General features: G+C 26.9%; 1 protein-coding gene and 1 long non-coding RNA gene across 4 annotated transcripts; one reads left to right on the top strand and one right to left on the bottom strand.

Annotated features, from left to right (window-relative positions):
* The first annotated feature begins 37 nt into the window (after window positions 1–37).
* LOC107445104 (uncharacterized) lies at window positions 38–27,574 on the top strand. Of its 2 annotated transcripts, none has more exons than XM_043043830.3 (5): window positions 38–205; window positions 3,128–3,236; window positions 23,388–23,564; window positions 24,911–25,024; window positions 27,462–27,574. In XM_043043830.3, exons 2-5 carry the CDS (start codon window positions 3,183–3,185, stop codon window positions 27,543–27,545), a joined length of 429 nt encoding a protein of 142 aa, XP_042899764.1. In that variant the 5' UTR covers window positions 38–205; window positions 3,128–3,182; the 3' UTR covers window positions 27,546–27,574. The 2 variants fall into 2 exon arrangements, with proteins under 2 accessions (XP_042899764.1, XP_087017313.1); XM_087161187.1 differs by having other exon boundaries at window positions 123–205; window positions 3,164–3,236.
* Window positions 6,617–11,170, bottom strand: LOC147816361 (uncharacterized). 2 transcript variants are annotated; one of them, XR_015433076.1, is made up of 4 exons: window positions 11,067–11,170; window positions 9,438–9,475; window positions 8,742–8,818; window positions 6,617–6,727 (listed from the first exon to the last, which is right to left on the bottom strand). It is a non-coding gene; the product is annotated as an uncharacterized LOC147816361 (long non-coding RNA). The 2 variants fall into 2 exon arrangements; XR_015433077.1 differs by lacking the exon at window positions 11,067–11,170 and adding an exon at window positions 10,906–11,053.

Raw genomic sequence — 27,574 nt, 5'->3', positions numbered from 1 at the left:
TATAGATTATCAACGCAACTTTGTGTTTGCATTCCAGATCTAAATTTTTTTTATTGAATTACAAACATGTTTATTTGTAGTGCTTGTATTGACAAAACCATATTCTTAGTTAAATCAGAGGTAGATTACGAACTGGAACAATCAACATTTGACTGGTACGACTGATATACACGTTAAAGTGTTTCGTTATAATTTCGTTAATATTGTAAGTTTTTTTTAAAAGTATTATAGTTTAATTGATAGTATAGCAAAGTTTTTATTATATTTATTTGTAAATAATGTAAATAATTTATAAATAATGTTTTATTATCTTTATTTATATTTTGCGAAATAAAATTTAAATTCTATTTCTTTATATTTTATGCAGCAAAATTTAAATTATATTTCTCCTTATTTTATGAAATAAGGTTTAGATTTTATTTTTTCCTTTGTTAATGAAGTATAATTTAAACTGTAAAATTTATATCTTTTCATATTTTCTGAAATAAAATTTAATCCCTTCATATCATATGAAATAAAATTTAAGTTACACTTCTTCTTGTTTTGTGTAATGAAATTTAAACTATATTTTTTCATATTATATGAAATAAATTTAAATTATATTTCTTCATATTTTATAAAACAAAATTTAAATTATATTTCTTCATATTTTCTGAAATAAAATTTAATCTCTACATATCATATGAAATAAAATTTAAGTTACACTTCTTCCTGTTTTGTGTAATAAAATTCAAACTATATTTCTTCATATTATATGAAATAAAATTTAAATTATATTTCTTCATATTTTATGAAGCAAAATTTAAATTATATTTCTTCATATTTTATGAAATAAAATTTAAATTACATTTCTATAGATTTTATTAAAGGAAACTTAAATTCTATTTCTTTATAAAATTTAAATTAGCATGTAAGCATATAAATGCAGTAAAATTTAAATTATATTTCTTCTTATTTTATGGAAGTTTAGATTTTATTTCTTCCTTTGTTAATGAAATAAAATTTAAACTGTAAAATTTATGTCTCTTCATATTTCTGAAATAAAATTTAATCTCTTCATATCATATGAAATAAAATTTAATCTCTTCATATCATATGAAATAAAATTTAAGTTACACTTCTTCATGTTTTGTGTAATAAAATTCAAACTATATTTCTTCATATTATATGAAATAAAATTTAGGTAAGAGTGTATAATAATAAGGTTCTTCTTGGATTTAGCAGTTTTACTTGGAGCTTTCGCTGATTGTGAAATTGTCCATTTTCCAACTATTTTTCTTCGCGACTTCTTATTACTTAAAAAGCTCCTCCCCCCCACCTGTTTTTGCAAGAACATAAAACATTGCACTCTATTGTAAACTTTTACCAAAATTGATATTATATTTTTTCATCTCTTATGAAATACCATTTTTCTTTTTTTAAAAATTTTATTAAAAATATTTACATTACTTTCCTTTAAAAACAAAAATTCATTTGCAAATTATCTCAGTGTGGTGTGATATTTATCAAATATTTATAAAACAATAATTTTATAACGTTTCAACTGTCAATTTATAACATTTTAATTTTTCAACTGTGTATTTACCTGACTAGTTAGCTTAACCTCTGTCAATTTGAATCAACTCTGTTTTTGCTTCGAAGTCAAGCATCACTGTCTGCGGTCATTGAGCGGGTGGGTGACCACTTTGATCAGCTAGCAAAAGAAACGAAATTGTGTTGTATTGGCCCTCGGTGAACTGTTCTACCGTAAAGTGTTTGAGTTCGCGAGCAGGTCATCGGACTACCAAAGCTGCTGAAGATCAAAACTGAGACGGCATCTCTTCGGATAATCCTCAGTGATGTTTCCCAGACCGTCATCAATAGTCCATTTTTTTTAATGGCGGACACTTGGAACTATTGTCCATTGGCCATAGAAAGTGCCAGAATTGCTAACTCTCTTTTCATTACCCAGTGGGCACCTGTGGCGAAGCCAAGGCGGTGGAGCAGCGTCACCCACGTCACACTACCACAACCCATTTATAGGGCGGGTCACATTCACACATAAAGGAGAAAGGACGTAGAACACAGATAGAGAGCAAGAAACATCCATGCCTTGCCCGGGATTCGAACCTAGAACCTTTCTGATGCAAGGACAGTTCCCTGCCCCCTACACAGGCCGGTCGGCGCAATAGTCCATTGTACCATTGCCAAAAATTACTATTACTACTGTGCTTGCCATCCCTGCCAATTTATTCAATTGATGAAGGTGTACCTAGGACATCGAAACGCGTATAAATTGTAATAAATTTTACTATTTGTGATCTCATACGTAATTTATTGTCAAACTCAATACATTATTCAAGGTAAAGTGGTATTTTACTGAAATTTCTCGAAAAAAAAATTGAAAATAAAACCTAAAATGTTTTTCACAGAATGACTCGCTAAAATGAAAATTTTTTACATATTTTTTTATTTTATACTTGTGTTAAATACTCTAAATTGAGCCCAAAAATGTTATAAAAACCATTAATAAAAATTTAAGTTTTTCTTTGGCTAAATACAGTTGTTCCAAGACTTAGAGTCGTTTATGACACAATAATACATTTTTTAAGGTTCATTCCTATAAAAAAATTAATTTATTTACGGTTTTCTACATTAAAGTTACATAGAAAATATATTTTTAAATACGTGTAAAAATAGTATAGTGCACAATTTTCATCGTAACTAACAGAAAGAAAAAAGTAAAGCATTCCCACTACAGCTTGTTATTGGCTAGTGGGATCATAACAGTTAAGGCTCCACAATTTTGCTGCCCAACGGCGTGATTGTGGAAACGTGTTCAGCTTTTTGAACAAGCCGCCTTTACTTTACAAATAAGATGACACCCATCGATCTGAAGATAGGTGGACTTCAAGCCACTATTGTGGATCGAGCCTCAATTCTTCACTGTGACAGTTCAGTGCCTTAGCCACAGTGCCATTAAGGGGCGAACCGAAAGGTATCAACTTAAAAAAAATTTAAAGAAGAGAAAAGGAGAATTGCATTAAATTCATTTCAATTGTGTGAAAGTAGTAAATTTGTCTTGTTTTTAAAAATTACACACACATATTCTTACATAAATTTTTTCTTCTTCTTTCAATTTCCAAAGGACAAGAAATAATAATAATACCACGCATGTTCTCAGCAGTCTAGATTTGTTTTCAATGAAGAAACCATTAATGCATTTCTGCAGCAAATTTCTCATGACTTTTCAACTGGTGAGTAAATAATATTCTGGATGTTTCTCAATGTCCAACCTTAATATTCTTAGAATCATTTGCGGAAATAAAGATAAAAAGTATATAAAAAAACATAAAATAATTTTAAAAAATTAAAACATTTATAAGGGTCTGCGCGAAAAAGTAATAAATGAAATATTGCATGTAACTTATAAAAATCAAGTTTATCTAGTCTCGGCTAATTTTCCAGGTATTTTGTATATTTTATCTGAAGTTCTTTTCAAAATGTGCTGCAAGAATTTTGAATAAAACTTTTTAAGAAAGCATATAAAACATGGGTGGTTTATATAATGTTGTTATTGTTATTAAAAAACCACCCACTTTTATTCTGCTTTCTTTAAAAATTTTATAACAAAAATTCTTGCAAACATTTTAAGATAAACTTAATATAAAACAAACATAATACCTAGAAAATTAGCCGAGACTGGATAAACTCGATTTTTATAAGTTGCAAGCGATATTTTATTTATTACGTTTCCGTGTTATTTATTACCATAGAAAAGATGTGTTTTAAAAAAAATGTTAAATTATTTTATTTCACGCGTTTTGTCTTAGGATCAATTTAGTCCTTCAAAAAAATTGCACCTTATTTTTTTCCACGGACAGACACTTTAAGACCACAACTATAAAAAACAATAAACTCATGTTCACGTTAATGACTGAACTTGTAAAAATTAATTAGAAAAAAAAGTATAGAATATACGATAAAATCTTAAACAGACAATTTTGTTTATTTATAACAATGGCTAATGTATAACAAATGCGGAAAAATAATTTTTCAAACATTTCTCCCGCATGGAATACTTTTACTTTATAACCGTCGTTGAACAACCGACACAATTTTTGGGTCTACGGCTACAGATGTTCAATTCCGTAAACCTTGTAATTTTGAACCCAATCCAGAAGACAAGGGAGCTCCTGGAGCAAGTATTGAGATAAATTTTGCCATCGTGGAGTATTTTTTGATGAAATAACTCGCATTTGCATTACATGAAGAGGAAAACCACGAAAACCTTCCACGGTTAGCCTAACGGCAAGGGGACTCAAACCCATGATCCGTCTACCACTGAGGATATTTTACGTCAGAGCTATGGTTGGTGCGAGCCATGTGCGGAATTCGAATCAACCAGCTATAGCTGGGATCGAACCTGGGTCACCTCATTGGAAGACGAGCACTCTATCCCCTGAGTCACCTCAGATCAAATGGAATAATTAAACATTTTTGACGAATTTTCGGGTTGGGGACAAAAATTTCTCCTCCATGTCTGTGTCCAGACAGTCAGAATCTTCCCAACAAGCACACGACTTTTGGGCTAGTGAAGGGACAATGTCGGCACACCTAAAGTGCCATTACGGCGGGCTTTTCATCGCCGTATCGGTTCCGTTAATAAAGTGAAATCTGGGCCAGAATGAGGGCCAGTGCATGGCATTTCAGGCAAAGCGACGGCAATCGTTGAAGGACCGGGACTATTTTGTTGCCTCTGGATTGCTTTGCCATTTTTGCCTGTTTAATACCGGGGAAAAAAAAAAATTTCACATAATGAAGAGAAAATTGCCGTAAAGGCTTTTATTGTACCTTTATGATGTCTTTTTTGCCTTTTTATCAAAAGCTGAATATGATCACTGGCACACGTCGTTGCCTCGCTTGCCGTTAAGGCACCTTAACTGTTGGCTGATTAGAAAACGTCTATGACGTTTTCGCCCGTATCGCACCTTTATTTCAGGTGCTTAGGCGAACTTCTTTGCCTTATTTGCCGGTGTATCACCCTTAACTCACCTCAAACTCGGTTCAATAGAAAGTTTTAATGCCGTCCTTGCCGGTATCACACCTTTATGTTAGGTGTCGCGGCAATTCTTTTGTCACTTACTTATTTATTAGAGCTCTCCTTAAATTTCAAAGACTTTTTGCTGCATGTTGTTGATAATAATTCTTATTTAAGGAACATAAATTGTTTTCTCTTACTCTGCTGATATCAGCTCTAGTAATTTATTGTATTTTAACTTTTTATATTGTAATAAAACAATAACTGCCATTACATGCAAAAAATTTTATGCTAATATAAAAAGCGAAATGGTGGAAAAAATTGTTTAATTTATAATAAATTATCATCCAATGAATCTTCTTACATAATAAAATTAATTTCTTTTCTATTTCATTTGAATCAATTATAAATGCAATAAGTTAAAAGTAGAATCATATAAAAACATTGTGTGTTTAATTGAGTGTTCACATTTTTTTACACATTATGAGGTAAAATTAAATAAAAATTTTATTTAATTTTACCTATTTATTATTACTATATTTTTATTTAATTTAATTGGAAAAAATTGTTTAATTTATAATAAATTATCATCCAATGAATCTTCTTACATAATAAAATAAATTTCTTTTCTATTTCATTTCAATCAATTATAAATGCAATAAGTTAAAAGTAGAATCATATAAAAACATTGTGTGTTTAATTGAGTGTTCACATTTTTTTACACATTATGAGGTAAAATTAAATAAAAATTTTATTTAATTTTACCTATTTATTATTACTATATTTTTATTTAATTTAATTGGAAAAATTTTTTTAATTTATAATAAATTATCATCCAATGAATCTTCTTACATAATAAAATAAATTTCTTTTCTATTTCATTTCAATCAATTATAAATGCAATAAGTTAAAAGTAGAATCATATAAAAACATTGTGTGTTTAATTGAGTGTTCACATTTTTTTACACATTATGAGGTAAAATTAAATAAAAATTTTATTTAATTTTACCTATTTATTATTACTATATTTTTATTTAATTTAATTGGAAAAAATTGTTTAATTTATAATAAATTATCATCCAATAAATCTTCTTACATAATAAAATAAATTTCTTTTCTATTTCATTTCAATCAATTATAAATGCAATAAGTTAAAAGTAGAATCATATAAAAACATTGTGTGTTTAATTGAGTGTTCACATTTTTTTACACATTATGAGGTAAAATTAAATAAAAATTTTATTCTAAGATAAAACATATTGCGACTTAATGTATAAGTTATTTAAGTTATGAAAAAAAATGAAAATAATTATGTATATTACACCTACAATTAACTTTTCTTGATAGAAACAAAGCGAAAGCCACAGCCCAGTCATTGTTCTTATTTTCAATATTATTCATATTTAATATTGGCTAACTTTCCATTCAATATTATTCATATTCAATAATAGATAAACAAGACATATCATAAATATTTTTAAAAATATATATATACTGGGTACCTGTAAATAACACATCAATTTCTATGATTTGAAATAAATAAAGCTGGAATTTTAATAAGAATAAAATGCATAAAATTTAAAATAAAACATGACCTTAAGAAAAGAATATTATTTTATTTCAATATAACAAATCAAAATACAAACAAGTACATAACTGTACAATAACTTCTTTATAACATCCTATTTCAGAATGAATCTAGTTTTCCTGCAAAAAAGTAACCAATTTATTTTACAACAGATTTATTAAATAATATGTACAGAAACAAAATATCTAATTAATTTTTGACGCATTTTAATTCTGGGTTAAGTTATAATATCAATTAATTCTAACAATTAAAAAATACTTTTATTGATCCCAGGGAAATATTCGAAGAAAAATTCTATCCAATAATTTTCAACAATTTAGTTTTTCTCTTATAAATATCATACGTTATAGAATTTAATAAAGTTGCTCAAACCACCTGGGTTTTTTTATTATTTACTAGCGAGCATTGATTGTCACAAAAATAAATTTTAGCTAATTGTAACAAAAGGTAATAACAGCACAAAATGAATATTCCAGCTTGTAATAAAACTAAGTATTAATTTTATAAAATTCCATTGTACTTTGTAACATCTATTGCAAATGTGTAAAGTAGCGGATTCATTTGGATTGAAAAAATTGCAGCATCAAATATTAAAACAGCTATGAATAATATCCTATGAATTAACGAAACAACCTGGATAAAACTTCTCTTTACAGTATTATGAAACAATTAATTAGTTTAAAAATAGAGAGAACTATAATTGACTTTAAAAATGTTAAAAGTGGTGACCAAACTTCATTACTTTAAACTCACCTGTTATAAACTATTAATTTTTAAAATGCTTCCCAACCTTATGCTTCCAATGCATAAGTTAGAAAACTAATTGAAGCGGTATATATCGCTTAACAATGCTTATATATTGCATTTTGTAACTACAGATCAATCTGTTTAATAATTGAACATAAAAATGCATTTTAAATAAAGAATTTGATAGCAAAACTTTAATATTTTTTAAATTAGAAAGAATACATTCTCACCAAAATAGTTTGTAGCTATTAATATGTTATGTAATGTTAATATTTTTAATATTTAAACAAAATTTAACTTTTTTACGATTAAGAACTATGAACGAATTTTTTACTTTAATATGTGAAAATATTTTAAGTTTATATAAAATTAAATTATTTAATTAAAAGAAATTTTAACCTCAAGGAAATAAACAAACTAAAGGTTTTTAAACATGTAAAAAATATAAGAAATTTTTTTTAAGATAGTACTTTTAAAATCTGAAAATATGTTATTTGATTAAAATTTCTATCAATTAAAAAAATATATGATCCTTCAAAACTATACTTCATTAAGTATTAAAAGTCATAAGCATAAGCATAAGTTATTAAAATATGCGATAAAGAGGAATGATTTTCTACATTTGTAATGAATTTACAAACTAACTACAGAATATAAATTTTATGCCATCAAGATAGGTTGGTTTAAACTAAACGGTTTTTTAAAATATTTAAATTTTTTTATACATAAAAAATTTTAATTTGAAGAGAACCAGTTGAAAAAAAAAGTTGAAAACCAGTGAAATATATATATATATATATATATATATATATATTAAGCATTATAACAGTACATAGCACTTAATAACAGCTATGCAATAATTTTTAAATTTTTTTTATAATAAATTTTTACTTTTAAATTTTTAATATTTAAAAATTATGAAAAGAAATTTACATTAAAATGACATGTAAGCTATGATAAAATCAAATCATTTGACTAAAAAAGAAATTTCCCTCTAACAAATCAAGAAATTCTAGTATAGGCATAATTTTTAAAAAAACAAGCTGCAACTTTTTTAAGAAAGTAATAAATTTAGGCGACTAAACAGCTAAGATTTTAGGAAAGTACTTTTGAAAATCAAAAACAGGTATTTTGATTAAAAAAATTTTAGATTTAAAAAAAAATATATTTCCTTATAAAATTTTTCCTTTAAAATCATAAAAATTATTTACTAATAATCTGAAAATATTTTAATACAAATTACAGTCGAAGAAATTATTAAAATTGCAGTTCTACATATAGAATATGAAGTAGATTTTCTAATTTTGCTATGAATTTGTAAAATAGATTCCACAAATTATAGAATGGGTACTACTGAGTTAAAATGTAGTTTTATCATGTTCTTACCTTTTCTGTTGGTTCTCGTTCATTCTAGTTCTAGTACTCAGCCATTCTAGTTGATTCACACTGTCAGAATTTCCGGACTTATCATGAAAGGAAGAAAAATAATTAGAATATGAACATGGAAAAAACTGTTAAAAATCAACAAAATAAAAACATTAAATTGAAGGGAAAAAAACTGCTTAGAACTCATTTCTATGCAATAAGTTTATGTTTACCAGCTATCTTGTACATGCGTAATGCTTATCGGAAATTATTATTAACTACTGAAGATCTTTCTTATAAAATAATTACCATTGGCAAATACTATAAAATATAGTTCAGAATCTAAATGGGAAATTTAGATTACTTAATTTAGAATTAGGTAAAATTAGATAGGTTAGGATAAAATTAAATCATTTGACTAAAAAAATTCTTCCCCCCCCCCCTCATAAAAAATTCTAGTACCTTTAAAATTTTCAATTTCAGTCTAGTATGTGTATGGTATGTTTGTTAGTCTAGTATGTGGTCAATATTTACAAAAGTCAAATTTTTTAGGAAAGTACTTTTGCTAATCAGAAATAAGTATTTTGATTAAAAAATGTTAATGATTTAAAAAAAAATTTTCCTTAAAATTAAACAGTTATTTACTAATAATCATAAAATATTTCAATAATACAAAGGATGCCACTAAGTTAAAATGTAGTTTTAGCATGTTCTTACCTTCTTTTCTGTTGACTGCTATTTTCAGTCTCTCCAGACTTTTCATGAAAGAAAAAGAAAATAATAAGAATATAACCATAGAAAAAACAGTAAAAAAATCAACAAAGTAAGAACAATGAATTGTGAAAAAAAATAAAAAACTGCTTCTAACTATTTTCTATACAATATATCTGACAATAAGTTTAATGTTTACCATCTATTTTGTATACGCTCAATGCTTATCGTAAACTAGTATTAACTACTGATTATCTTGCCTTTAAAATAATTACACTAGGCTAATGCTATAAAATATAGTTCAGAATTGAAAGGGTAAAATTAGAGTACAAGTTTATATCTAAAGTAAAAAATCGAATTTAAAGTCTTAACTTATTATGCATCTTTTTCTAAAATGGGGAAAAATGTGTGTTTTAATAAATGCTGCCTAATATTTATAATTAAATTACATTATCAAATCAATCAAATATTATAAATGACAATCATTAAGAAAATAATAAGTTATAGTTCTTTTATAACATGACGTAGTATTAAAGTGAAAATTTTTCTTTTTTAAATTTTGTTCTCTAATTCAAATTTAGAAAAGGAATAAGATATGAATGGAAAAAAAAATCCGGCATAACAGACATAGAAGTCTATTCAAATTATAGATACTAAAATAGACCAATATATTACTTTTGTCCGGGCTACCCTTAATTTTAGAAATAAAATTCCTTGCCTTTTCCATTATAATTTCAAAAAATATTTAGATAAATTTTTTGCACTACATAGTAATCATCAGAAATATATATACATTCAACCGTCAATTAAAGTTACTTTTTTTTACGGAAAATATGCTTTTCTAAAAATAAAATTTCAATAGGTGAAAGTTCAACAGGAAGAGATTCAAAATAAACAACTCTATAAATCTTAAGATAGAGAATGATATAATATATTAAGAAAAAGATAAATAAGTTTAGATAAATAGTAAAATTTGCACAAGAACTGGAAAAAGAGCTAGAAACAGAAAACTTAATTCTATGAAGAAAGAAAAAATATTATGCTGCAAATATTTCTATACTTAAAAAGAACTTTAAATTTATTTCCACAAAAAAAATATTCTTATTTTAAATAATTTTAAAAAATGCAAATATGTTACAGTAGATTTCTTTATGGGATAATAAAGTAGATTTTTATCTTAATTACTTTTAACCTCATTGGCTACATAGTGTTAACGTGAATTTTAGAGTGAATTTTATTTCAGGTATATTGCAAGATTTTTTTCATGTTTTGGCCGAAAATGACTACCGATTTTTTTAATAAATTAAATAAGGTAATTAAACTAAGTAAGTAAATTAATTTAAATAATTATTAAATTAAAAACTTTTTAAAAAAATAAAGAAGCATTTGATTTAAATAGCTATAGAAAATCATTTTTCTATTGTTAGGATTAATGGAACTTATAATTCATTTTAAAACTAAAATGGTAACTTACATGCTAATCATACGAAGAAACATTCTTGTAGAATATAAAGATTTAAAAATATAATTACTAAAAACTAAATAAAGAAAATAAAAACAAACTATTTGTGAAAAATTAATAAATAATAGTGTACTGAAAATATAACATGAGCTAAAGAATAAAAGTTTACTTACTTAGTCTGTTGTGTATCGCATTCCTGCAATAAAACAGAAAAGAGACCTCTTTTGAAGTTGACCATTTCCATTATTTATCCCCTTTTTTTTCAAATTCTTTGGCGACCATTGAATCTTTTGGCGTCTGGGGTAAGTGGACCACCTGGTTGAAGAGACTTTTTCTTAGAATCGGGAGAGGGGGTTTAAAGTGCTAAGCGTTCGCTTTCCCCTCTCTTTTTCCCTTAACTTGAAGGATTGGAAACAAGGTCACTTAAATGATTCTTTTTAAAAATACGTGTCCTGTGATTTCAGACAGTAAAATGTCCTCAAATTAAGATCAATATTTATTTTTAAATTATTAAAAACAATTTCTGGTGTTATAAAGGAAAAATAAATTAAATAACAAAAACATTTATTTAACTACCAACGATAAACGAACTCTCGAAATTAAATAATTGCATTAGGTCAAAACTTATTTGTATGCTTTTTTTTTTTTCAGAAAAACTTTAATACTTCTACACTTGGAAATAATGCTTACATAAATGTTTTGACTTGCTGTGCAGAAAATATAAAATCCTGTTTCTCTATAAGATTAATATGTATTATTAATATATATTATTAACTCTTTCTATTAAGGAATTGTTCCATGCGAAAATTAAAAAAAGAAAAACAGGGAGTCTCTGACTCCCCCCGTTTCCGATCACCTACCCGCGTAATTGTTTCACTTAAATCCTTGTTTTATTTTTTTCCCTTAAAAAGCAATATTTTAAACTGAAACGCTGAACATTTTGCTTTTAAAATGTACAAGTGAAGTAGCGTTATGTAAGAATGTTTTGTTAAAATGCTAATCGTAACGAATTCGAGGACTACCTCAACTTGAAAATTATCATCTGCACTTTAAAGAAGATTTGACCTAAGGAATACAGATTGTGTATTACAACAATAAAACAAGAAAAATTGCTGAGAAATTATTTTATTTGTTGACGAGAATTTTAACAGTTTAAACTGAGGATACTTTTTATCGTTAGGTTTATTTATTTTCAAAAATGTCAATTTAACTGTTAAGATTTATATCTTGCAACATGCAAATTCCTCTCTCTCTCTCTCTTTCGCTACTCTTAATTGACAATTCAGTGCGAGCTTACAAAATTAAAAAAAAAGACAAAGATCTCCTGACGAAAAAATAAATTTTCTGCAAAAATGAATAAACAGTCAATATTTAAAATATACCTGAAAAAATTCACGAATGAACACTTAAATTAGCAATGACTTTCAAATAAATTGGAATTCGAAAGAAAATTCGTTTTAGGTTTACATATAAAAATGTTTTTTTTTAGCTCATCGAATTTTAACTGCATAATTACATTTAAGTGGAGAATACGAAGAAAAAAATTCGGTAAAATTACGGAACTGTATTGACATTTCTGGTTTAAAAAAAAAAAAAAAAAAAAAAAAAAAAAAAAAAAAAAACTTGGGTAATAAAATTAAAATATATCCTGTATTTAAACCATTTATTTGATAAATTTTCTATTCAAATTGTAAGGGTTTAACAGATATTCTGGTTTTCACAAATATAGTTCTTATTACCACACATTTAGTAGAAAATACATAACTGAGCAGTTAATTTTATTGAATAAAGGCCTATAAGAAGAAAATGCTCTTAGCTAACATGATTATTTACCATATTTTACCAAAATTTAACAAACATTATAAAATTTTATTTTATTGTTAACCTAAAACATTACCAAAACTCTTTGGTAAAAATTATCGAGTTTTTTGGTGTTTCCATAGAGCTAGAATTATGGCAAATTTAGCAATATTTTGGTATTTTTTATCATACATTTTCTCATCTTACAGATCATCCAAATATAGTATTTTTTCTTACAAGTATAAGAGTTAATAATACTTATTATCGAATGTTAAATTTTCTCTGTATTTTTTTCTATAAACCATAGTAATTTCAAATTTTAAAATCTTGTTGTTTTTGCTCAGAAAAAGAAAATTTCAATTCTGTAGCGGAATTTTTGTGTCCTGCAGAGCGGCTCATACGATATTTTTTATCACTAAGTGTAGGAGTTAATAGTTCTCAAACAAATTATCGATCATACATTTTCTTCATTCCATCGTAATCCCTGTACACTTCTCTACAGTCCATTGTAATTTGATTTTTCTAAATCTTGTAGTTTTTGCTCTACAAAACAAAATACAGATAATAAAACGTAGATTGAAGTTGGCAATGGCGCATACGGCATTAATTTAACTCCGTTGGCTACGCCCTAACGATTTTTTAATTTGGAAAGAAACGCATGGTATGGTAACGTATTATTATTTCTCTACTCAAAGAATTAAGGAGTTTTCCTCCCTAAACATTGCCCGTTCATAAATTTTTCTGTATTAGTTCAAAATTAAATAAAAACTGAGTACATTAATTATCTTTTCCTTCTGAACTTTTTTGCTAATTTAAGAAATGAAATACGGTTAGAGGTTTCTGAGTTAACTCATAAATATTAAGACACTAAAAAATTTAAATGCATGAATTACAAAAGATCTAACTTTAAATGCATTTGTGTCCAGATGAGAGAAGAATTGAATTTTAATAATTTATGAAGATGCGAAATAAGAAGATTTAACAATTTAATTACCGTTAATTTTTCTTTTATAGTTTTCTTTTTATATTTTAGCTTTCTTCATTATTGCACGAACCACGAAATATAGTTAATTAAGTAAGTTACCGATTTATTATATCAATTGTTAAAATTATGACAGGTTGAAACTGATTTCTCGCTTTATAATATTTTAATGTTAATTTTAATTTAAATAATGTTAATTTTAAAACACATGAATGAGAATGAATTTGATTTATTTGAATCATTTACAAGCTCTGGACTGTTCAGATGCAAGGAGTTCAAAAATCCAAAAAAGTGCAAAGAATTATGATGCTTTGTTGTACTTAAAAAGCATAAAAAGCGAGACTCTCTCCATTTTGTAACAAGTTATATTACTTATCAAATAAGACCTTGATATTAAATCAAAAAATATTTTTCTTTAAAAATTAGAGTTTATTTATATATTTATTTTTCATTTACTTTTGTAATTTCCCACATCTGGTTGAAAGATTTTTGTTAGATACATTTTAGAAACAGAATTTTGATCTGTAAATGACTTTTACGGTGTATTGCTTTTCGTAATCTGCGAAATATGAGAATTTTGCGTTTTTCTGTTATATTTTTGCTTATTTATTTTTTTAGAAAAAAAAAATAAACAGTTCAATGAAAAACTTATTACGAACAATTGAACATAATAGTGGTTTTATGAAAATGTTAAATAATAATAATCGTCAGCAATATAAGGAAAGAAATTAAAACTGAAATTGATGATAGGGGAGATCGATTCAAAACATAAAAAAATAACAAAATATTGGAAAAGTCTGAAGCTCTCAAGAACTGACCCCCAACAGGGTGGGATGTGAGAAACGCATAACCGGACATCGTTAACTTCTCAAGTTACCATACACTAACAAAGAGAGGAAAGGGATCTTTTTTTGAAACAGCTACATTCCATCACCTACTCGTCACCCTCAAAGCAAACTTTAACTTCTTAATTCTAAAATAAAGGTCTTTACTTCTTTTACTAACAAATATTTTAATATCATGAAGGGCACACAAATACACTTACAAACTCCTTTTCATTCCTGAAATTTTATTGCATAAAATTGACCATTAAAATTCTAATGATTCTCTTTTTGATATTGACTTTACATTTAATACATGCAGTAAAAAAAAAAAAAAAAAAAAAAAAACGCTAGTTCTTACAACGTGCAAAAGTGCTTGCATTACAAACTGCTAATTTTAGGGCAATCATTACTAATAATAATTCAAATTATTATAATTTTATCGAAAACTATTTAAAACAGCACTAAATCGATAATTAATTATTATGATGGGTCGCTCCTGGGAGAGCAACCCGCCTGTGCAAGGAAGGGACAGTGAGTAAACTTTGTTTTAATTTTTTACGAAAATAATTCGAAACAATATTTTCATTTATGGTTTGTTATAGTAGTGTAAAGATTAAAGTGTTAAAATTCTGAGTAGGAAACTTAAATCCTTTAATTTTCTATTAAGATATGTTTACTGGACTGTTCGAAATTGATTATATGGGGAAATTTATTTGAGCTAAGTCAAATAAAGAATGAATAAGTTAATACGGCAAAAAAATTACTCAGCGTAAATTACTCAACGTTGAATTACAAGTTCTTCAAAATTAATATTCAACAAAAAATATGAATATCAAAACATTTTTTTTTCACAAAATAAAGAGTAAAAATTTAATTTAACTATGTCCTATTAGTTAAACTTCTTTATTCCTACTATAATTGCGAAATTTATTATATTTAACTGTAAATAAACTAAGAATAAGTTACTAGATATCAGATATTATTGATATGAAATTTTATTGAAAGATTGGTTTGAACTGTTTTCTAAAAACAGAATTAATCCAAATAAAAAAGATTATTAAAATAAAAAATTAAAAAAAGTATGTGTTATTAAGAGAAAAAAAATATACTATACAATTACAATTTTGTTAATAAAATAATTAATGAAAGTTAAAGAATACTATAAGTTTAATAACATGAGAGAATTGTAAATGCACTTTTCCAATCACTGGATACCCATTGATCATTTTTTTTTCTTGGATAGATTTTTTATAAGGTCGTCATAATTTACAAAAGGTGTCTAAATTAATTTTTATCCTTATGTCAGTCAATGGGCCAAATTGATATTTAATTCCAGCCAATATACGTTTCGTAGAACAATACAAAATTCTTTTCTTCCTTCAGTATTAATGTTTATATAATAATTGCTGCCAAAAAGGAGAATAATAGTTGTGTATAAGTTAACTATAAAAAGATTATAAAATGCTTTAAAGTAATTTAATGTAACACTATTAAAAATACGCTCTGGTGAAAATAAAAAGAAAAAACTCAGTCTGTAAAGCAATAAATTATAAGAATTTCAAAAATTATCTTCTTTATTTTTTATTATATCATTTCGAGATGCTTTTTGATTTTCGAGATGCTATCATGACTTTTTTCATGACTCTTAGAATTCTTTACTTAAGATAATAGTGTTGAAGTTTTCGATTAAATTGGTCTAATCGAAAAGTGCGAACGCATGAGAACCTAGAATAATGACATTAACACTGACCATTCCTAAAAATTTCTTTTTATATGAAGTTGGAAAAATAAACTGCATTGCTAAATTAACGTGAAACGAGCAGATATTAATAAATTTCCTTCTCTGTCAGAAAACTGAAAAGGTCCCTGACACCGCCACTGTTTTGGGGTTTACAACTTAACGTTACATTTTATCAAACACTGTTAGATTTAGAAACTTCACGTTACGAAGATATGTAGGAGATTGAACGGAGATTACAATGGAATTAAAAAATAATTCTAAAATTAAGTCAAGATTATTTTTACTCTTAAACTTGTTAGAAAAATAACACGTGGGCCGCTCTATGGCTGCAAGAATTCAGTTGCAGAAGTTAAATTTGGTATGCTGAAAGAGTCAAATTTAGTTTATAACCGTAACATAGAGTCATTATTTCCTCTTAGAAACTCTTATTTGTTTGAAAGTTATTACAATTTAAAAGGTTCTTTTTAATTTTTTCTTTAACTGATAAATATTTATCGATGGTTGTGGAAAAATTTTTCATTTACGCGATTTTCATAATATCCCTCTTGACTTTATTAAAAATAATAAAAATAAAGAAAAAAATATATATATAGAAAAAGATAAGGTGTTGCCAAATATAAAACTTCGACATTTCATACCGACATTTGAAAATATATGTAGAATAAAGAGAAATAAGAATTGTTTCCTATATGATCTGTTAACAAGAAAAAATTACTTCTAATTTATTAATTCTTATTGTGTCGCGCATTCTGCCTTTCTAAATGTAATATTTTTAAGCACAGTTATTTATTATTCAAATCCAGCTATCCTTTTTATTTTGTTAAAATTAACAAGTTAATATAATGAACTTAAATAAAAGTATAATAATTTTGTATTAAACAAATAATTTTTAATCGACTTTTCAGGAAAAAAAAACTTTTAAGAACATTCTTGAGAAAGGTTTGTACCCAATGCCTCTAGTTCTGAGAGAAGAAAAAAACGATTTTGCACGTGGGCATAAACTGCTTTTTCCATAGAACATCTTCAATGCGTAATAACTCTCGGCGAGACCGTTTTTCCTTATTTTTCATTTGTCAAAACTTAGTAATCCTTAAAATACAACTGCTGGCAATCCAATCGTAATTTTTATTTAAAAAAGTAGAAGAAAACGATTTGTACTTGATCTTCAATTATTTCAAACTTGATGAACGAGAATCAACTACAGGGATTATCGAGCGTAGCGAACAGGTGACGGTGCCTCCATGTAAAAAACAAGGATACATAGAAATAAATTGTGTCGAACAACTATTATCAGTAAGCGTATGATTAATATTTAAAATCGCCTCTAAAAACGGACTGTAGAAGCTGATCAATTGATAAAAATTTATCTGCTGCAGTCAAGGTATAAATTATCGTCACAATCTGAAAAACATTTAATATATTTAAATATTTGCATGTTTACGAACTATGATCTGTTTTTGATTTTTTTTAAAATTAACGTCAAACTTTAGCCGGATTTTAATAAATTAATTCTAAAAGAACTGTACTCTTTAAAAAGTAGGTATGAAAATTGGATTCGTTTTGTACTATGAAAATTGCCAAGTCGATTCGGCAGCATGAAATACTATTTCATTTTTCGCCAGTTTATGGTTAAAAGTTAAAAGAGCTCCACTTAGTTCTAATTACATAATCATTCAATTTTGTCTAAATAGTTATGCCTTTTCTAAAATATTGATTTGCAAATTGACCGTAAATTTAAAACTATACCAACAGTTTAATTGGGCAAACAGATAAAATTTCGGTTCTCTTACCGTTATTTTCATATTTCAGCCATATTTCTGCTATTGTTTCCTAAGATTTAAAACACAGCACAATTTTAAAATTTGTTAACCCCAAAACCCCTTGTGAGAAAAAACAATGCTTTTAATTCATGTATAGGAAACATTTTGCAAATGACGTTTGAAAATGGATAAATGTGCGTTTATTATTTTGTATTGTTATGTTTCTTTCATTTTTCTACAACTGGGGAACATTATTGGAGAATGAGTAATTTTTCACACAATGCATTTTTATTTAAATCTTATATCGACTTCATAGAAGAAAAAATCGGTAACTTTTTTTAAATCATGCTATAACTTTTGTATTTTTTCCAGCTTTAAATACGATGCTATTTTGATTAACACTTGAATTGAAGTATGTGATGAATGTAAGTGTAAAGAAAGATTGAAACAGAGAAATTTAATGTTTAATTTTGTCTAATTTGCTATTAAGAGAATTGAGTTTTAAAATAAAACTCAATAACGCAATTCTGGTTTTTAATAACTATTCCGCTATTTAATTGGTAAAGGCAATATGCAGTAGAACATTTTTTTATTTATGTCACATTTTATGCTAGAATAAATAGTGCAGACCCTTGCCACACATGAATGATAGATTTGCTTTTTTTTAGTAAGCAGAAACTTTTGTTGGAGGGTTGTCCTTGGGTGGGGGAGGGATATGGTTTCCGCAGAGTCCGCGGGGGGTTATGCCTCGACTCATTCGCTGGACAGAAGCCGTACCGACTGTAATTCTGTGTAAATTGGCGAAATTCTATCAAAGTTAAAAGAAAGGCAACCCTACAAGACCCGACACTTTATATTTTCTGCCATCTATCGGCAGGAATCGAAAACACGTCTAAAGTAAAAAATAAAAAAACAGCGCCATCTATGAATTGCATTCAAAACAGTTTTTTTTTCCTTACTGTATATAAACTATTTTAAAAATAAATATAATACTGCATGAAAAAATATTTTTGTTATGCGAATAAAAAATAAATATAATTAACATTTTGAAAGTATAATTTTTATTTTTATCTATATTCTGTATTATAAGCTTAGAGAAAAAATTATTTGCTTAATATTTTGAAGTTTAATTAATAAAAATATCCAAATGTATTTTTATTATTTAAAAACGTATTTTGAAGAATAAAATTTCCTAAGCAATTATTACCTTCAAGTATTGCTTAAAAGTTTACGGAAAAAAAAGTTACTTACTTTATTGGACTAGACGTTTGCTATAACCAATCAGAAAATTTAAACACGATTTTTTTAAAATTCAAAATTCCTAAGACCATTTAAACTATTTTGAATCCAGTTTTTAAGAAGTAAGTGATTAAACTAAGATATTAAGTTTAAAATGAACATTAAAATAAAAAAAAATAAAAAACCGTTTATATAAATGAAAAGTTTACTATTTTAAATGGTATACATTCATTATTACAAAATACTTAAATTGTAATAAAAATTAGTAAATTAATGTAATAAAAAAGCATATTTCATTAAAAATCCTTGCTCTAAATTCAAGATATTTATAATTTCAAGGAGGATATAAGCAATTTACAATATTTTTTTTCTATTTATTTTCTATAAATGGATTTTTTTATTTACATGAATTTTGAACTTACCAATTCATTTTTGTTTTAAAGAATGTTTAAAAAAAGAATCATAGTCTGGAAAAAATTCATGTTAATTTCATTTGGTTAATTTCATTGTTCTAGTTATAAGTATTAATATTTATTCTTATTTTTAAGGGAATATGTATTCAATTTTTCTTGAAAGTAACAAATATATTATATTTCGAGTTAAAAATTATACTTCAGAAAATGATTTCAAAAAGAAAAAATTAAAAAAAAAATAATTATATATATTTATTTAAAAATTTTAATCAAATTTAAAATGATTATTTTTATTAAAATTACTTTTTTTAAAAATATAATAGGTAATGCCACAGAAAGTATATTTAGATTATAATAAAATAATAAAATTCTAGTTTTTAATATTCTATTTAAAAAATTAGCAGTTTTCAAAGAATAATGAAAACTGTTTTTTTCCTCTCAAAAAATACGGTTAATGTTTTATGAATTTTTTTCCTTTCTCTAATGATTTTTTTGAAAGTTTTGAGTTAAAAGCACATTTTTTACCAACTCTGCATCTATTCATTATTAATCAATTGTAACATTACATTTAATTAACGGTATACAATAAAGGTCCTGTAACTAATTAAGTGTAAGAGGCCAAACAGCGGTATACAATAAAGGTCCTGTAACTAATTTAGTGTAAGAGGCCAAACAACGGTTTTATTTTTCGGGCCTGTATAAGTGAGGAGTTATTCCGCCGCTTCCTGAAATGCCTCAAAACAAACGATAAAGGACCCTATTGTACTTGCCTTTTGCCGTTATCCTACCTAGAATGCCAGCTTACGGCCTTACGTTTGCCGTGAGGTGTGTGCTTACTGGGTTAGCATCAGCGACTCTGGAGTTATAAGAGATTGAAAACAGCGTTCAGCGACAAGGGCAGATAAAATACTGAATAAACATACGACAAGTTCAAAAAGCAAAAACAGTATCAAAATTTAAAGGATCATAACCTAGAGAAGCTGGAAAGAGAATCCTAAATCGTGTTTATATGCTGTAAAAACAAAAAACTAAGTTGAAAGACAATCATTAGAAGCACATACAAGTTTCATCAGGCACTGAAAAGTGATTATTCGAAACACGTACAAGCTTTATCAGGCATTGAAAGGCTATTATTAGAAACACATACAAGCTTAATCAGTCATTGAAAGGCGATTATTAGAAACACATACAAGCTTTATCAGGCATTGAAAGGCGATTATTAGAAACACATACAAGCTTTATCAGGCATTGAAAGGCGATTATTAGAAACACATACAAGCTTTATCAGACATTGAAAGGCGATTATTAGAAACACATACAAGCTTTATCAGGCATTGAAAGGCGATTATCGGAAACACATACAAGCTTAATAAGGCATCGAAAGGCGATTATTAGAAACACATACAAGCTTCATCAGGCACTGAAAGGCAATTCTTAAAAACACGCTTAAGCTTCATTATGCAATGAAAGACGATTATTAGGAAAGCATACAAGCTTCATATTGCTTTTTACGTTTTGCATTCTGCATTTATCATAAGTGATTTGCCAAATTTAGATAGCGCTCGTACCTTTCTCCTTTAAATGTTAATTAGAGACCCCTTGCGAACATTTACTTTTTACGCCTTCATTTTTAAGGGCAGTTATTACAGAACACTTTGTTTTATATCTTCAAAATTTTATTTCTCAAAATTTAACAAGGTATTTGGAATATCACTACAAATTTCACCCAACAAATACACGACCAGGCTGCTTTTTGTAATAGCTATATATTTCTTTCTTCTTGTAACAAATATGCAGGAGACAAAACAGTTAATCTAGCTAAATAAAACTTTCAATCGAACTCAATGGACACAATTAAATAAGGTGCTATTTTTAAGTTGAAAATATGTTGTAATACAATTTTTAATGATTTTACAGTGTGTTGCAAATTTATGTGTTCCACCAAATATAGTTCATTTTTATAGTACACTACATAAATTGCATAAAATTGACAATTCTAAAGTAGTGAAGCAACTAAATTAAGTTCTATTTTCTAATAAGAAACAAAAAGTGAAAAAGTTGATTTCGTTTTACTCAGTAAACGATTTTTTAAAAGCTGTACCACTTATTACTTTTTTTTAAAAATCGTTTGAGTTTACAATATTTTTATTTTTTCATGAAAATCATATTTAAATTGTAACTTTACGTCACAGAAAATAAAAACAATAATAAAGAAAATGAGAATTTAAATTATTTGATTTCTTAAGAAAATTCCCAATGCCACATGGAAAAGAATTATCTGAGCTGGTAAAGTGGGCTTCTAAAACTTGAAAACGTTTGCTTCTATAAAAAATCGAGTCTTTGAAGTTATCCAGAAAAATGTTGGATTAACATCCTTTTAGCTTTTTAAAAAAGTTTTAATTGGTGATCTCATAGTTTCATAACAGATATTTGAGGAGGGAAATTTTTATATTGTTGTCAAAATAACTGTATTTGAGCATATCTCTTAAAAATAATATGCATATATTTTGCTTCTCATTCATTTTTATTAATTTAATTTCACTTTGTAAATTTTGTATTACTTATACAAGTCACAAAAATAATAGTGGTTTCAAAATTTCGTTGCATACAGTAAAATAAACATGAAATATTTATTTTTGTTATTTGACATAATTATCGATTACCAGGTTAGACCTTTTTTTTCAAAACGAGCTTCAATCAGCGTGCGTGACTACATATTTCATGAATTTAAAATAAAGCATATAAAACGATTGAAAATATAAAAGCGTTTACTTTATCCATGGTGTATGGTAATCACTACCTTTAATGTGTGTATTAATGGAAGTCTTAATAATAAAAAAATTGTTATAAAATTAATGTGAATTAATGTTTTGATGAAAAACATGATATCGTGTTCTGAGGATTCTCGTTTAAAAAAGAAAGAAAAGAATTAAAAACATATAAACAAGCTTTATTGTCGCACACAAGGAAAACAATTCTGGTAAAATAACCGTATTGTATGATAATGACATTTCTGGGAAAAAAAACTTAATTCTGGTTAATAAAACCAAAACATACGGTAGTTAAACCATTCATGTGTTAATTTTTCCGTTCGTGTGTTAATGCTTTACTGAAAATTCTGATTTTTAAAGTGATAGTTCTTATTATCACGCATGTATTAAAAAATATAATAATGAAACATAAATTTAACCGAATAAATGGTTTTTATATCAAGCTCTAAGGTATCGTGATAAAATTATCAAACTTTTATCATACATTATGACGCCCTATTTTATTGTCAATTTTAACAAAAATCATTACCATAGCACTTTGGCAAAAATTACCGTGCTTTTTGGTGTTCATAGAGAGCCAGAAATACGGTATACTTTACAATCTTTCGGTAGTTTTGACCATAAATTTTTTTTCTTAGTGTATGAATCTTGAAGGTCAAGTTAAATGAATCAAGTAGTCACTTAACACTTCTTAGTTTCCACCAGCAATCGAATACGTTTTGGAGTATCTCTAGGTATCTTAACACATTTTTTTCCTATCCTTCACTTAAATACAATGATACATTTTTTTGGCAAAGATGTAACAAGGTGCTAGAAATATATGTTAACTATGGTGATAAAGAAAAACTTTGTTTATTTAAGCATAAGAAATGTTCGCCAGGCAGAAAAAGAACCCTGGTTATTCTATGCGTAATTATCATCAATATGTGTATTTAAGGTTAATAATAATAGTTTTAAATTATAGGTATGTTGTTTGGTCATCGTGTGCTTAATTCTGCATGCAGGTAGTTATGATAGGACGTATTTTGGAGTTGCTCCCACGACGATGTGTCTATTACTGATCTCTGCCTCTCATCTATTTTTAAATTCAATCATTCTTCCTGTAGCTTACAAATCGGAAAGAATATATGAAACTCCACTGGTGAGCTAAAATTATTAATCTTATTTTATTAATAAATTTATTCATCAATTTGACGCAGTTTTTTCATTAACCTTTTGCCTGCGGCTGGTATAACAGGTGGATCAAAATGGCGGCTTCATCATACTAAGCGTCGTAAGCGAAAGGATAAACATATTTTTCAGGCATTTTCAATTAATTTTATAATTTAATAAAAGTAAGTTAAATATATTATAATTAGCATTTTAGTAATTTTTGGTTATGAAACACCATCAAACACCGGAGTTTATTTTTGCGTTAAAGGTAAAATATTCCAAATACGGCTCACTTCTAATTTAGTAATTTTTAAACTTGCATTTATTTGCAGTTATTTAGATCTAAGAGAAACAGTTATTCACCATTAAAACCTCTTTAGTTTACAAAATCAATTATTGATAAATTTTTGAATATGAATGAAAAAAAAAAGTTTTTCTAACTACTTATTTTGGATTTCATATCTTAGAACAAATATAATTCAGAAAATCTAAAAATTTTTTTAGTAACTATTAGACTGTTTTTTTATAATTAAGAAATACCAAAAAATCTTTTTACTTATAATTAGAGTGTCAGAAAAAACACATGTCCCATGTGCGCCAAAGGGTTAATGTGAAATAAAACTCCCATTTTTGAGAATGCAATACTTAAACTGTGTTTCCCTTATTTTTGACAATCTGACCAATCACACATATCCAGGTCAGATTCTTACAGTTAAAAGATGATATTGATATATTAATGAAAGCTAAACTCCCAAATATTTGTCGAGAACGATTTTTCTCTTAAATGTCATTTTTGAGCATTCCAGGAGTTTTTAGGCAATTTTTTTTTCCTGATTTTAAATAAGTGTGCAGTCTTACAATTTGGCCTTTTTGCAATTTAGAGAATGCAATTTTTGCTTAGAAATGTATAGCTTTAAAAGAAAGGTAACTAATTAATGAAAAATTCTGTTAATTAAACTTGCTTGTTCTTTTTAAATATTACATAAATGATTATTTTAATTTTTTAGCACATAATACATATAAGTTGTAGGATATTTTAAATGAATTTTTTGATGTTTCGTTAATGAAACAAAGTCCATATGTCTCAAAATAGTAAAATATTAAAACGGTAAAAAAACTATCTAAAAGGGAATTTGAATCTATTTTCTTCCATTGTTCCCAGAATTGCTTAAAAATTCCAAACGAGGGTAAAAGCAACTATATTTTTACGTAAACAATTGATTTTAGAGACTTACAAACAGGAAAACTTATCTTAAAATTTATTTTTGTAGAGAAAATTACACAAATTATGTCCAATATCATCAATATATTCATTTAATATTTTTTTTTCTGCAGATATGTTTTCAATCAGTGATATTTTTTATTCTGCTGAACATCATTGGAGTTTTAGCTATAGTGAAAAACAGAAATTTTGAATCATTAGAGGAAAAAGAAATTGGAATCGCTGGAGTAAGTGGAACCAAAGCAGAACTTTCTAATCCATATTTATGAAAAAACTTTTTTTTAAGCAATTTCTAAAATTTGAGAGAATTGAGAAAAATTTAACGTAATTTTACAATAATTTCATATCATTAGAAGGAAATCGATCGAATCATAGAATCTATAGAATTTCGAATCATTAGATGAAAAATAATGTGGAATCTCTGGAGTAAGTGGAACCAAAGCAGAACTTTCTAATCGATATTTATGAAATTTTTTTTAAACAATTTCTGAAATTTGAGGGAATCGAGGGAAATTTAACGTAATTTTACAACAATTTCATATAATTAGAAGGAAATCGATCGAATCATAGAATCTATAGAATTTCGAATCATTAGAAGAAAAGGAAATTGGAATCGCTGGAGTAAGTGGAACCAAAGCAGAACTTTCTAATCGATATTTATGAAAATTTTTTTTTTTACTATTTCTAAATTTTTTTTTTCAATTTGAAGGAATTGAGAGAAATTTAGCGTAATTTTACAACAATTTCGCATCATTAGAAGGGAATCGATAGAATCATAGATTCGGTCGGATTTCGAATTAGAAGAAAAGGAAATTGGAATCGCTGGAGTAAGTAGAACCAAAACAGAACTTTCTAATCGATATTTATAAAAATTTTTTTTATTTATTCTAACATTTTTTTAATTTGAGGGAAGTGTGAGACATTTAACGTAATTTTACAACAATTTTGTATCATTAGAAGGAAATCGATCGAATCATAGAATTGATCGGATTTCGAATTAGAAGCAAAGGAAATTGGAATTGCTGGAGTAAGTGGAACTGAAATAGAACTTTCCAATCGATACTTATGAAAAAATTATTTTAGCAATTTCTTACATTTTTTGATTTTGAGAAATCGTGAGATGTATATCGTACTTTTACAACAATTTCATATTTCTCGCTCATCCATTTCAATTTTTTAAGAAATGGATGTGGAGCACAAAAAGTTCATTACAGTTTAATGAAACACGTGTCGAAAAAATTTAATATGCAGCAGCATCGCTGATTTCTTTGATGATTAAATTCCACAAAAGAGAGCTACTTTTTATGACTTTTTATATATATAAAAAAGCCTTATCTATGTCATGACGCAAATGAAAGTAGAATTTCAAGGTTGTATGAGAAATGATAATATGCACCAAATATCTTGTTTTAAATTTTTGAAGTGTGAAGACATGAACAAGCTTCTTTATCAAAAGCATTGAAAAATGCTAAAGTAAATTACTTTTTACCTTCCTTTGAAATATTTCAAATTTATTTAGGTATACTCGTAAAAAATCCAGTGTTCCGTGCATGCCTTAGTATTAGAATTTAATTGGACTTGCGAAACAAAGTTTATTTTGCAAATTATCTTTTAGAGTGAAACTTTGTAGTAAGTATACTGTTAGCAAGGTAAAAGTTTTTTACAACGATATTTTATTCTAATTATAATTTTTTATTACCTCTCAAATCACATGTTTACTATATATCTTTTCACCATTCATATAAGGTCCCGTAGTGGACTGATCGTTAGGACACGGTTCCCAGCAGATCACCGAAGTCAAGCATCACTGGCTGCGGTCAGTGTGCGGGTGGGTGACCACTTGGATTAGTCTGTGTAGGGACCGAGGGTGTGCGATATTGGCCCTCGTTACCGTACCTCGTTCTACCGTAAAGTGCTCGATTTCGCTTGCAGGTCGTCGAGCTACCGAAGCAGGGGTGCCATCCCCTCTGCAGAGGATCAAAATTGTGATGACATGTCTTCGGATCATCCTCAGGGATGATCCGAAGTGCATTGTGCAGCTCTAGTGCGACGTAAATGAACTACAACTACAACTCACTATTTATACTTCTTATTATGTAACTATATGTGCTGTCTTCACTATTTACTATCTTTTCATTATTCACTGTGTTCGTTGTAAACACAGTGAGCACTTAGTGACAAATGGCAAACACATTGAGTCAATTATTGCATTTAAATTAAATTTAATTTCTTTTTTGGGCTTTCTGAAACATTTTTGCCCTTCTGTTGGCTATAAAAACCAATTTCGATACCTTCTTTTAAAGCAACAATCAATTTTTAAGTTTTGCCAGCTTGGTTGAAAACTATTAGTCAGTGTCGAAGATTTAAAATTTGAAACGTATTTGTTTTCATCTGCCCCTGTTTTGTGTGATAAACATGTTTTTACTTCAAAATTTTAAGTAGAAAAACAATAGAGTTCGTATTTTTTCACTATCAGAATAACTTAAATGGAGTATATAAAAAAGTCCACCAACTTAAGTCTAATCTACACATTTATCATAGAATAGAAAATGTTTAAGTTATTTAAACTTTTAATGTATTTTTGAGAGCATTTTCATTATTTAATTGATACACCTAGATGTAGATATGTCCTATTTTTATTATTAGCAATGTCCTTTTTTTTAGGCTTTGGCAATATTAACAGCATTTGCATCTACAATGAAGTGTTGTACATCTTACGAAGTTTGTAAAAATATGAGATCTCTTTGAAAGAACTAGACTAAACTGGGAAAAACAAT

This window comes from Parasteatoda tepidariorum, chromosome 1, assembly GCF_982258835.1.
Source record: "Parasteatoda tepidariorum strain Cologne lab strain chromosome 1, Ptep-v5.0, whole genome shotgun sequence".
Classification (NCBI taxonomy): Eukaryota; Metazoa; Arthropoda; class Arachnida; order Araneae; family Theridiidae; genus Parasteatoda; species Parasteatoda tepidariorum.
The sequence above is the reverse complement of the archived record's forward strand: the minus strand, read 5'-3'. Positions and strand labels throughout refer to the sequence as shown.

What these genes read in the sequence shown, in the direction of transcription:
- LOC107445104 (XM_043043830.3), top strand. Translation starts at nt 3,183, where the DNA reads ATGAAGAAACCATTAATGCATTTCTGCAGCAAATTTCTCATGACTTTT. An exon ending in TTCTCATGACTTTTCAACTG is followed by an intron (nt 3,237 to 23,387) that starts GTGAGTAAATAA and finishes TTTAAATTATAG; the next exon opens with GTATGTTGTTTGGTCATCGT. An exon ending in AAGAAATTGGAATCGCTGGA is followed by an intron (nt 25,025 to 27,461) that starts GTAAGTGGAACC and finishes CCTTTTTTTTAG; the next exon opens with GCTTTGGCAATATTAACAGC.